The sequence below is a fragment of the Ammodytes marinus genome, assembly GCF_949987685.1.
Source record: "Ammodytes marinus genome assembly, chromosome: 12".
Lineage (NCBI taxonomy): Eukaryota > Metazoa > Chordata > Actinopteri > Uranoscopiformes > Ammodytidae > Ammodytes > Ammodytes marinus.
The window spans coordinates 26,618,430-26,631,803 of record NC_137216.1 but is presented as its reverse complement, the minus strand read 5'-3'; the positions used below and the strand labels follow the sequence as shown (position 1 = coordinate 26,631,803).

General features: G+C 38.0%; 1 protein-coding gene across 1 annotated transcript in view; it reads left to right on the top strand.

The window, feature by feature from the left end:
- man1a2 (mannosidase, alpha, class 1A, member 2) overlaps nucleotides 1-13,374 on the top strand; it is a 113,321-nt gene that overhangs the window by 45,378 nt on the left and 54,569 nt on the right. Inside the window, exon 5 of the mRNA XM_080038233.1 lies at nucleotides 11,113-11,231. Coding sequence (XP_079894359.1) covers nucleotides 11,113-11,231 — 119 coding nt within the window. The remainder of the gene's footprint in view (nucleotides 1-11,112; nucleotides 11,232-13,374) is intronic.

Below are 13,374 nucleotides of genomic sequence, written 5' to 3'. Positions count from 1 at the left end.
GATGATCAACATCCAAGACAATGTTTTTGTCTACCATTAACCAAAATACTGTATGTCATCTGATCTATTTAGGTTAACGTGATTTGTTTTCCCAAAACCTTCAGGGATGTTGGCTTGATGAAGCTTAACACTACCTTGGGAACATTTCTTATCGCTTTCATATTTATGTGCTAACAGATTCCCATCTCCCCCCTGATTAATATTAAACAAATGTATGTTTTAACGACTAATGCGTTCATCTGTTGTTGTTTTTTCGTTTTTAACAACTGAAAACAATGACACGCTTCAAGGGACAGCACACCTGCTGCCCTATTTTTCCCTTCTAATTTGTAGACTCTGATGTCTTCATGACTGTGATAGTTGAAGGGGTGGAGTGAGTTGAGATGTTTCACTGATGATCACTTTGAAATCACTGCCTGAGGGCCCAAAGCTTTCTACACGACAGATGAAGAGAGCAAAACAGATATAAGGGTTTGGGACAGAAACAGACAAATGCCTCATTTCCACGTAGCGGTGCGGTTAAGGTCAGCACGGTAATGTTAGATCTGGCTTGAATTTCCATGGCCGACAGCACCCTTACTTGATAGGCTGCGATAATGCTGGACGGTGAAAGTAAATACAGTCAGCAGTGTTTCCCACAGCGCATTATAGTCAAGGCAGCTGCCTGAACTAACGTTGCTATATATATACATACTTCTCCAATGTGAGCATTTTATCTAGCGATTCTGACTTTTTGGCACATCGTGCTGCGAAAAAGATACTGTGGAGGGAAGGAGTTCAATGCTCCCAACAAGACGTAAAATTTACTTCAGAACTTTTGGACTTACTCCCCTCATTCCTTTCAGATTAAAATTTCAGCATGGCTGCAGGTGCCAAATTCGACAGCAGGAAACAGGAGGATTTGCCTGCTTCTGAGCCCAGCAGGAATGTGAATAAGCCCTTCAAACAGTGTAGAAAAAGTTTCCTCAAAACCTTCTAAGTTCAGACCCACAAGCTTAAGTTTTTTATTGTCAACCATCTCTTTGACCAGATGATGACAAAGACTGGAATCTACTAAGTAGTTGCTCTGAATAATAGGATGAGTCACTTTGGAACAATAATCCAAAGTGCAGCTCTGCATAACTCTCAAGCTGTTAAGGTTTCTATTAATATTGATATACTAGCCTGTTACAGACCCAATGCAGCTGAGCTGAGTTCGTCTGATTGGTCCTCCTACCTGCCTCATGTTTATGCAGCATGGTATTCAAGAACAGGCCTGAGCGATATGTTTATTTAATGCCATGCCATGTTATGGTGACCATGTGCCACAAACTTAGATATACATGCAGTGTTATCTCTGGAAATTGGAGTTAATTGTTATACAATGTTTTTTATAACTTCAACTGCAATATTTAATCAGTTGGCTGTCGAGGATAGTTGCCATTTTTAAAGTAATTTAGTATGTTTTTTTTAGACTGCTTTCAGAAGACCCATGAACTAAGAATGGGCAATATAGTTGAAATCAATATCTTAATATACAAATGTTTACAATTCTGATACATACAAACACATACATACATACATACGTACGTATATGGACATGATATGGTGAAAACAGAGGCAAAGCACCAAATACCCGCAAAATAATTGAGAGAGAGAATTTGACCCCAAACTCAAAGAGCCAGAAACTTGAGAGGGAGATAATGGAAACACATCATTGTGGAAAATAAAATGACAAATAAAAACGCCAAGGAGGATTTAGTATTTAGAACATTTGACGAGAGGAAGTTGTGAAAAAGAACACCTAATCAATACACTCTCACTTTGGTAAACTACAATACTGATGCATTTTTCAGCTTGTTTTTTTTTGTTGGATATGTGTTTTTCACTGATCAATTGATGTAATCTGAGTTCTGAGTGGGCCAACAGTGAGACAGCTTTGTGTATACAGCACAGTTCTGAAGGATTTGCTGATCTTTCTTTGGCTAAGATAGTGAGTGCATATAACCCCACCTCCCACTCTATACTCCTACACCCTTACTTTACATCTCTACAGACTTGACTCTTCTCCCAAAATGTATTTGACTGACTTACTCTTTCTATTCATCTGATGTCTAAATGGACCTACTTTTTAACATTGTACGCTAAATATTTTAATCCAAGCAGACATGTAAGGGAACAGCAATTGGATATTTCAAAGGCTATAGAGTGCAGTTATAGTGCGTACAAAACGAAGCAAAAAGGGCAATTACTTCTCCTGCTGACAGTTCAAAGCCCACCGCATATTCTCTGTCACAGTTGGGTGGGTGGATTATTAAGATGGCTTTTTGGGGTTTCCTTTTAGCTATTGAATTGAATTTCTGATCAAATAAAAATACATTGTAGCCATCTGATATACCTCTATCCTTGTGGGGCGTTGTCACTTTGAAGCAATATATGATTTAGGTTGATTTTAGTTTGACTACCTTGTGAAAATCCCATAGACAATAATTGTTTTATGCTATTTCACCTTTTTTAGAGTGCTGGACCTTGCCATAGTGCAAAAGACCTAATTCTACCAAGCTTCACATTTATATTGTGACTTCTAAGGTATATCAAGGTGTGACTCCAATTATGACACAAAACTCTTCTATATGGCCTGATTTTTTATAACCGTGTGAAGGATTGAGATCTAAAGGTTGCACATGGACGAAACCCACAGTGATAACGCACAAACGTATTCTGATATGTGATCAGCCCCCTTTATGAGAAACTGACAGGGCTTATTAGGGAATCAATTCTTGAGTGGAGCAGTGACGGAGGTGAATGGGGACACAGATGTGATATATATTGACTACATGAAGCTATGCTCTCGTCTCTTGATATATGACACGAGAGAGGTAATATTTCGATCTATTTTACACTTTGGTATCAATTTCACAGTTATCGCATTTCATCCTTTTGCCATGAGAGTGGTAGTTTCGGATTTCTCCATTCTCTGTGCGTACACGTGGGTAAGAGTTATTATGGAGGTCCGCACATTCTCCATTTCAGAAGTTTTTTTCTGAATCCTAGAGTTTGCTTAGAAATTTCATAAACTGCCTTTCGTAGGTCTTGCACAAAGGCGCCACAGCATTTTTGTCTTGCTGTTGAAGAAAAATCATATCATCACATTTATTGTGAATCCAATTTTTTTTTTTTTTAGTCAACATCAGGGCACAACAACTTTCACATGTCAGTCAGGAGTGCAGTGGTTCTCACCAATAACATTGCATAAAAGCTGAAAGGAGGCTATCATGGTGTTATATTATACTATCTATTTGAGCAGCTGTTCAAAATGAACCAGGCCAAAACACAAAATATATTATGTATTCAAGGTGAACCCACCATTGTACATGCACTATATGCATCACTGTAGAAATATTGTCTTATTATGCGGATCCATCCACAGTCAAAACAGACTGCTGATTCAGTCTAATCCCACATTGGCTCGTAGCACTGGCTTTAGTTAGACATATTATACATAATGGATGTCTTCCAAACATGAAATTCAGAACTCAATTCCAGTAATCCTTTGATCTTTTGACTTATATTCTTTACACATAGCTTTTTACATAAGCTACAAGTTATTTATCCAGTTTTCTTTGTACAGACAAAAGAACACTATAAAATGAAAAAGTTAGCAAAACTTCATTTCAGGCAACTCTATACACTAGCAGAGACATTACACAACTTTTTACTTTTTGCAATTCTTAGTGTAGACCTCAAATCTTGAAGTAACATTACATTAATCATACGTGATCTCAACAAAAGATTATAGGTTGGTACAAATGTAGGGAGTTTTAGTTGGTCTGAAATTCAAATTTCTAGTCAAGACATTTGCCTTAAAAATTTGAGTTGTCCTTACTTTTTCAAATGTACAGTGAGTGTCACCAAAATACTCTACAGTGAAACCAGTGCAGACTAATGCACTTTGGCAGCTGGCCTTGTAACAGACATTCTAACTCGGGTTTAGTAGGAAGCTCATGTTGATTGGAAGGGCCCACTCTGACCAATAACCCTCTGATTCAGAAAGCAGAACACAGCAGATGTTTCAGTTTGGTGCCAAATAAGTTGGGGACCGGTTGTCCTCTGCCAGCCAGACTGGTCTGAAGTGTCCTGGGGTTAGCTTTGTTTACCGCTGCTGGACTCATTACAAAACAGGCAGAAATGCCAAAGTGGACCTGGAGCAAGAGAAGAGGAGATGGGGTTGAACCTGCGACAAAGTCTTTACAAAATTGTGTAGAAAGCTTTCAAGGGGGTGTAAGTGCTCCCTGGCATGAGCTAACATGGTGGAACAAAGGCTAAAAAGCCTACAAAGAATGTGATTTTGAGAATAGTTTTATTTTATAAATTACATAAATTAAGTCAATTTCTTCCATAAAAAAGTGAGAAGTATTCTAAAAATGTCAATGAGGTTTTTACTAAAATTCAAAAAGTGTTTTATCACTTACTGCTTTTGGCAAATGGGCTAGCAGTGGAGATCCTTTTGGTTTTATTCGGCCATTTTATGAGATATCCATCTAAGATATTGTTTTTCCCAATACAATGAAGCTGTAGATCACAGCCAGTCAAATTACAGTTAAAGATAAGAGCAACACATTTTGCAATGTCCTTTTATTCTTACTTCTTTGTCGTGGTCCCTGTGAAAACTGTGGACTAATGAAGTATTCGCAAATAATCAAACACTAGAACGAAAATTGTGTTGGATGTTCCAGTGAGAGAATGTAGGCAGAAGGAAGAGAATCACATGTGCAAAGGTTTGTGGAGAGTGCATCACAAGGGGAGGTCAACAGTAGGAAGGTGAAATGATAGAAGCTGCTTCTAGCAAAATGTAGCCTAAATATTAGAGATGGACACCTAAAAATGCACCAACCCTCAGTCAGCTCAGTCCAACTCTGTGTTTCTGTCAAGTTAAAAACCTATCCTCCGGTCTGGCTTCTGGATCCGATCTTGAAGAGAAAACATGAAAGAAAATGCCTCTGCGAAAACTAGCACACAAAAACATATTTTCTGACCCTGCAAACCACCTGCGCACACACGCATGCACACACACCCACACACACCTGAGCTCTTTGTCATCTCCCATTGTCCCAGAGCTGACAGCTTACAAGATAGAGAGAATGGAGACTGAATAATGACATTGCGTTGTCCTTCCTCATGGGTATTCATACCAGAGTGCCCTGAAAACCTGTCATCTAATGAAGCCGGCACAGGGACCGACACAGGGAGGTGTTAAAGAGAGAGAGAGATAGTGGAAGAGGAGATAGTAGGGAAAGAAAGCTGTGCGAGATGGTAATTGATGGAGATGGAATCTGAAGAGTGTGAGAGTTGAGGTCAAAATATTGTTTGCCATGGGAATTTAATTGAAGAAAAAGGGGCATACATTGTATCTATGTCAATAAAGGAAGAGAGTTGAATTAAATTAGTATGTTACATTTTGTGTGTGTGTGTTTGTATAACTATTTTTGTTAGAACCAATTTTAAGATTTTTTTAGGGTTAAGAAGACATAGTTTCAAAGGTACAGGTATGAGTTTGGGTGAGGGTTGGGGTTAGGCATTTAATTTTCATGGTTAGGGTAAGGGGCTAGGGAATTCATTATGTCAATGAATGTCCTCACAAGTATAGCTGTACAAACGTGTGTGTGTGTGTGTGTGTGTGTGTATACACACATGCACGCTTCGGGCTGTGGCAGTAATGCCCCAAATAAATACACCACATCCCCGGCCAATTTGTCTCAGATAAGCAGTGCCTGGCAACCCTACACCCCCCTTGTGAGAAGATGCCAAATCAGCTACATTTGATGCAGTTGGCGTTGTATGATAGAGTGCATGGCACTCAGATGTAGGGAGGTTGGTGCAAACTGACATCAACAAACAGTGTTGTGTCGACTGAACTGACAGTCAAACAACACAAGCTCGGATATGAAGACTGGCGACAGGTAAAGGCGGGTCTATGCCAGATTCAGAGGGCAAAAAATTAGACATAGCTTAAAGATCTGGAAACTTGGTCTAAAGTAGTAAATATATCATATCAAAGTTGGCTCTCCCAATAAGCTTTTACAAAAATCTGATCGTAAATGTTCATAGATTTTATAAACTTAAAACTTAACTTAAATAAAAAGAACAGCTTCTTTACTGTATAAACCATTTGACAGGACTATTTGGGCGTCACTTTATCAGACCATGGCAACCGTCAATGTTTTTATAGAACGTTCAAGCCGAGAACTGCTGTGATTGTTTCAAAATGCTTACCGTGTCATAAGAACCAGAGCATCGCCCGCCTCATCTAAACCAAATTGAATTCAACTTAAATGACAATATCTTAATATCTTTAATTTAAATTGATTAACGAGCCTAACTATTTTCAGTTGCATACTATCATGCAATTAACTCCCCAAGATGCATGGCCTAGTTAGAAGGATTTTTCTGGATTTGGGTTGACTGGGGCTTTAAAGAAAGTGAATTGGCAACTGAGAATAGCACTTATAAGTGTAAAAGTTGTATTTGTGCCATCAGGGTTTTAATCAAGCAATAGCCGGGATAGATTAGTAAAAACACAGCAAGACAGTGATGAATGAGAACAAACAGATGCTTAGGTGGAAGAAGGAGGGGAAGAAGAAAAGATGGAGGTTGTGTGTAGCAGAAAGGAGCTGGAGAGCTGGAGACTCTTCGGGGTGATCACAAGGTTATATTATCCATACACAAACTTGAGCTGAACTTCTCCAGGTTGTATCTGAAAACACCACATAGAGCACCACCCGCCTACCTACTTCCGCTCAATTTTAATTTCCCTTCAGTAGTCAGTCTGTCTGCGGTAAATTTGCGGGCTTTCTCAGGATACATAGTTACATCACCAATCAGCTGAGAACAATGACGTGCGGCAGTTTCAATTGCAGAAGCCAGCGCATGATATACAATGCTATGCGATTGGTTGGCACACCCAGTTTTAAACTTCAACAGACACCCGCCTTCAAGAGCGATTCCAGACCTTCTGTACAAAATAAATTAAGTACGATGGTCTGGTAGGACCAGGCTAACATAGGGCAGTCCGAGAAACACAAGTTAACTGCACAATTAAGTTATCTATTGCTGTGGATAAGTCATTGCAGATAGAGAGGAGAAGTGTTACGACTAGGCTGGACCACAACCATACATTTGTTAAGAACATTTGTCATTTTAGAGGAGTGACTTTGAAAATATTGTTTTTCAGTTAAAATCTCTGAACTCAGTTTTAAATACTACACTGAAATTCTGATGTCCCTACTAGCTGAATTCAATTGATTTAGGGTTTCTGTAATTTAGGCAAAAGTCAGATTCAAGTTCTGACATTTGAAGTTGTCCCATTCGGTTCCCAGAGTTTGTGAAAGGCATTTTATTATATATTATATAGACTTAACAATTAATGTTTGAATCCAAAGGTTAACCAATAATGAAAACAATAATGGATTATACTGTACTGAATGCAGTCACAAAATATCGTAGAAATCTTTTGTGTGCCATACAGTGTATATGCTAAGAGTAAAAACACACCAAATTGCGAATCAGAGTTTTGAGAGAACAGCTGGTTGTGTCCAGTGTTGTTGTTGTTGTTTTTATTGTAGTGTCAATTTTACTCTGAAGATGCCTGCTGGACAAAATACTTAAATACTTAAGAGGAAGGAGATTAGAAGCTTTATCTGAAACAATTAGGACGACACGTCTTGGTATTTTAGATGAAAAAATCTGTCCAAATGACTTAATGACAGTGTCAGTTTAATTTTATGTATAGCCGTGACGGAGACTAATCACTCTGTTATCACGCTGTATCTTTGATGTGAACACACAGTCAGGAAGCGTTGCATTCAGGAGCTGTTACACAAAACCTTGACACCAAAAGAATATTCTCTCCTGACACAAGGCCTCTGTCTTTGACCCAATGGTGTCCCAGTGCTCTGAATGCCTAAAGCGTACCTATGGGTGATGCAAGTGACAGAAGGGAGGAGATGGGAGTTTTGTGGTGCAGTAGATCAGGCTCCGCTCCACCAACAGTCGGGCCAATCTGTCAAGATCGGGCGTGCGGCCAGGGCATCTTGCTATCAGCTCTGCCTGCCTGACTGCAGTGTATTTTTAGAGTGATTTAGAGCTTCCTGTCTATAATGATAATAACACTGCAGCTCCTGCATGAGGCCAGGCTTGTGCTCTCTCCTTCTGAATGGAGCCCAGAGATAAGAGGGGATGGCGGGGAGGCTCAGGAATTCCACACGCACACACTGTATCACTGATATGAAATGAGGTGGAGTCAGTGATTCTGGAGAACGCTTGTTGTCAAAATACATTTTTGTCAAAATCAGTGAATATATCCTCATCCGCTACCTGTCTGTATACTGTGTGTGCGCTGGGGGATTTTTTTTAATTAATAGACAGCCTAGGCTCTGTAAACAGGCATGTTGTTAGCTGCAGTGCGCCTCCTTTGGTTAACAAACTCTTTGTTTATATACCAGTTTACAGCACCAGATTGTTTTAGGGCACACACAGTACAGAAAGGTAGTTGATCGTGAGGAGATATTCACCGATTTCACAAAAAGTGATTTTGACAAAAAGCACTCTCCAGAATCGCTGACTCCACCTTCGGAGGGCAGTGCCACTGACTTTTACCACTAAAATGTGTTGTGACTGTATGTGCATCGAACTGAAGTTAATACAGCGAGCAGCAGTAGAGGGGCGTCAGATTATCTGATGAGATATGGGAACATCTTGCTGCATTGTTTTACATATTAATGAGATTTCCTTGAATTTGCTCTTAGCCCTTTATGATTTATATTGTGTAGTTGGTTTTTTTTCATGTAAAGGACTAGTATGACATAACACTTTGATAAAAAAAAAATATATAAACCCAACAGATATTTATAGTCAAAGTATAATTAAGACAATACTATTAACAATTATTAGTAAATATCTGTATTATGAAGTTACTGAAATTTTAGTTGTCTGAATATCTCATGGTGACCTATTTGATAAAATGACATTATCTGCCTTCCTTAAGTGTAAACTCTGATGTGGATACATTTAGATATCCATCAACGGGGAGAGAAATTATGATAATGATGAATAGCGCAAAGATATACGTTTGATAAACGTTTGAAAGAGACAAGATAACATTTATTCACTTTCCAAGCCATTTGGTATCACACCAACTAAAGAGGATAAGAACAGTCTGATTTATGTTAAATTCATGTGTCTCCAAAAGGCATGTAACTGTGGCGATATCTTCAAAGCCTGTAGTATAGAAGCAAATCATAACATTGATGCCTGTGTGCATTATAAAGAGATAGCATTCACTAAGCTATAGATTTGCGAACCTTAGCTGTAAAATCGCGACATAATTAAGTGACAACAGTGAGCTGAACAGCACTTGATGAGATGAAACCACCTTAAAGGGACAATGAGTAATTTTATTTCTGTGGTGCACAAAACAACCATAATATTCTTACAGGGCTCTATGGGGCGGTTGATTAATGACACTGACAGTTCAGTGGTGCAGTTAGTTACTATGTGAGATTTCTGGCTTTCAAACGGTCTTGTTCTGTAATGAAGTGCTTTTGTCTGCTACATATTGATCAGCTGGATTCCTTTGTCTCTTTAGCCAGATAATAAACACAGTTGTTTCAGTGTAAGAATACTGCAGTTCAAGGAATGTAGGTTGGTTAAACTTGAGGCACAACAATAAACAACAATAGTGATTCTGGAGAATGCTTGTTGTCAAATTCACTTTTTGTCAAAATCAGTGAATATCTCACAATCCATTATTTGTACATAGCCTAGGCTCTGTAAACAAAGGGTGCGTAAACAAAGGGGACCCACTGTAGTTAGCAACATGCCCGTTTACAGAGACTTCGCTGTGTATTAAGACTACATTTTTTTCAGCGCTCACACAATACGGACATGTATTGGATTGTGAGGAGATATTCACTGATTTCAACAAAAGGTGTTTTCATCGCCGACCCCACCTCAGAATACAGTCATCCTATAATGTTTGTTAAAAGAATACTTTCAACCTTGATCCTTAAGAGTAGACTCAGCATGCCAGCTGTATGTTGCTTCACATTCACACTGCTGCCTATACAGACCTGGAACTAACAATAGCTGCTTGGACATTTATACCTCATTGGATCTCATTTGCACGACAAGACAAATTGACTTTGAGGAGTGGAGTAGTTGGTCGCACTCGGGGGAATTTCATCTTCAATCTGTACTGCACCAATCAATAGAGATGTTGCATATTAATAATATGAGATGGTAAAGTAAAAAGTTAAGCTTTTTTTTTAATGGGGAAGTCGATAGTCTTGTGTGCTCCTCCGGGTGTCCTTGAGAATGGAGATATTGATTACCGGTAGACTAATTTTGAAAAAAATAAAACGAGAAAAAATAGTATGCTTTCGTATCGCTTCGTGAATAACTTAAATTATAGATATGTAAGTATTATAATTATAACTTGTGTGGGGCTGCTAGCCATGCTTTGATCTACTTAATTCACACTTTCTGTCTCTTTTTTTGTTGTCTTAATAGTTTGTCAACTTACTGTCGACTTAGCAAATACACATCCGCCACAGCCTGAATGAATATACTGTACAGTAATAGTCTATGAGAAAGTGTAAAAACACTGAATTGAGCTGATTTTTCAGTATGTACTAAAGGTCACCCCATGTCGCAGCGTCTAATACTTGTTGAGGGATAACACTGCACAGATTGCTTGGAAGAACTGGCTTTGCCCCCCAGCAACATGATATGACTCATGTTACTCATCTCAGCATTTATTCAAATATCAGACCAGTGACCAAAGTGTACAGCTCTTCCCATATGGAGTTGGCAATCTCTTCCTATGTTTGCATGGGTGGGTTTCTGAGCAATTTTCAGTGATTTTCCATTTCACCTGAGTAATTTCTCTTTTTTAATTTAATTGCATCCCATATCTCCTTCACATTATCAGGCCCATTGTGTTTAGTGAATAGTTTTCCACCCACAGTTCCCACAGGTGCTATTTTTATTTTATACAAGGCTGAATAGGTTAGTGCGTGCGTGACTGGACAAATTAATCAAACAATTCTATTTGCTTTACCATGTGTCTTTGTACAGGCAATTCCCAACTGGGGGCGACCATTGTGGATGCCTTAGACACCCTCTACATCATGGGTCTGCACGATGAGTTCAAGGACGGTCAGCAGTGGATCGAACAGAACCTGGATTTCAGCACGGTAACTACAGATATTTATTTTAATTTTATACACATACGAATGTATTGAACAAAAGTTTAAAAGTTAACACAACATAGAGAGAAATTCATTTTTTTCCATGATCCACATACTGTACGTATCCGATATGGACACACTCAGGACTAAAGTGTGTAAGAGAGGACATAGTTACATTTAATATAACTTCATCATTTGATTGGAATTGCTGCTACATATATTGCTGCTATGATAAAGATCATTAAGTTCTTTATCAAGGTTGTATGCCAAATGCTTGATTTGGTTGATCACCAGCACTGCAAAACCTTCGATAACAGGCTCAATTGGGATAAACTGACACTGGCAATGTTAAAGGTTGAGCCAGTAAAATCACATAAAAAACTATTCAAAATACCTAATTCACTATGTTTGCATTATCTTGTTTTACTGTACTTTTTAACCATCTAAGACATACACACAATCTTTTCTCCCTTCATTCTTATTTTTACAAGGCTGCACAGTTACATGTTTGTGAGATGTTGCTATGAAGCATCAAATGATAAAGAATTGTTTCCTTACATTTAGAATAAGTATTCCTGTTTAATTCAGACGATAAGGTTATATTTAGGACTGCAGATTCTTAAAAAAAAAAGTATGTGTATGTATATGTGTATATATATATGTATATATATATGTGTGTGTATATATGTATGTATGTGTGTATGTATGTGTGTATGTATGTATATATATTAGAGGTGGGCATAGATTAATTTTTTTAATCTAGATTAATCTAGATTAATTTTGAAATTAATCTAGATTAATCTAGATTAAAATGGCTCATTTGAATTCATTCATAATATGTGTGTGCTCCTAAATAATGACTCAAAGTAAGTCTTTGAGAACGTGTTTCTCAAGCCAGGTGGCGCATCAGACCAGGGGCTCATCTCCTGTTTCCAACATGCATCACAAACTGCTTGAGGAAGCTGTTCTACTATGATAATTGGTGATGAAAATAAATAATGTTCAACAAGATGTACTTGTGTTTACAAACTGTTTATTCAGTTAAACATGAACTTTGAACTGTAGGCCATAAGAGGTAACGATGAATTGTTTAGGGCTGCAACTAACGATTATTTCAATAATCGATTAATCGGTCGATTATTTTTTCGATGAATCGGATAAAAAAAATAAACATTTGTAAATGCTGCATCTTTATTCAAAAACTGAACATTACTTCAAATTCACAGTGCACACTGAAGTGTCAAAACACCAGGTTATTGCTCCAACGTCCCGGAACTATTAAAAGTAATATTAAATGATAAAAAATTAATAATAAACTTAACTGGGATAACACAAAAAAAAACATACAATGTATGATATACATTTATACAGTATAAGGGATGTCCATGGTAAACCAGTCAACCGATAATATTTTTAACCGGTAAATACTAACGGTTAAAAAAATTAAATCATCTTAATTTCTCTCAGATGACAGGAGAGTTAATTTGTATTGATATTGATACCATTTTCAAGACTCCTTAACGATCCAAGTCTTTATTGATATCACTATTGATACTTTTCTATTATTTTGTTGAAATAGAACTTGTATTATCGCTTTAATTGCTGATATGATCATAGCTCTAGATAGGACATTAAACAGGTCATAATTCCATTCCATCTTTACTATCTATTTTATCTTGCTGGGAAAACAAGTTTCGCCAAAATCTCAAATTTCTTTTTTTTTGTGTTGCATTTGAACACATCAATCATATTACTGAGCCGGCCTGAACACATCACAGTTGACATGTTTGCTACTTTTTTTAAGCTAACTAGCTTTATATCCTTCCGATTTTAACATGGATTTAAAATCTGGATCACTATTTTTAACTGACGGGACTTTCTACACCGTTCGGTTGTATGATTACTGCCGCTGCATTGAATGACTGTTGATGCGCCGATGCCGATTCTCCGAGCACGTCTGCACACCGTCTGCAGCAGCAGCTGACAGAGTTTTTTTGGACTAGACGGATACTGAGTTGATGGAGTTTTTTTTAACCCAAAGAAAGCAAAGGTACAACACTTTTATATAGGCCTGCAGTCCAGTGTTAGATATGACCAAAATACAAGCTGTGGCCGCTCACACTATAGCTTTCCCGCACGTGAAGCAAGC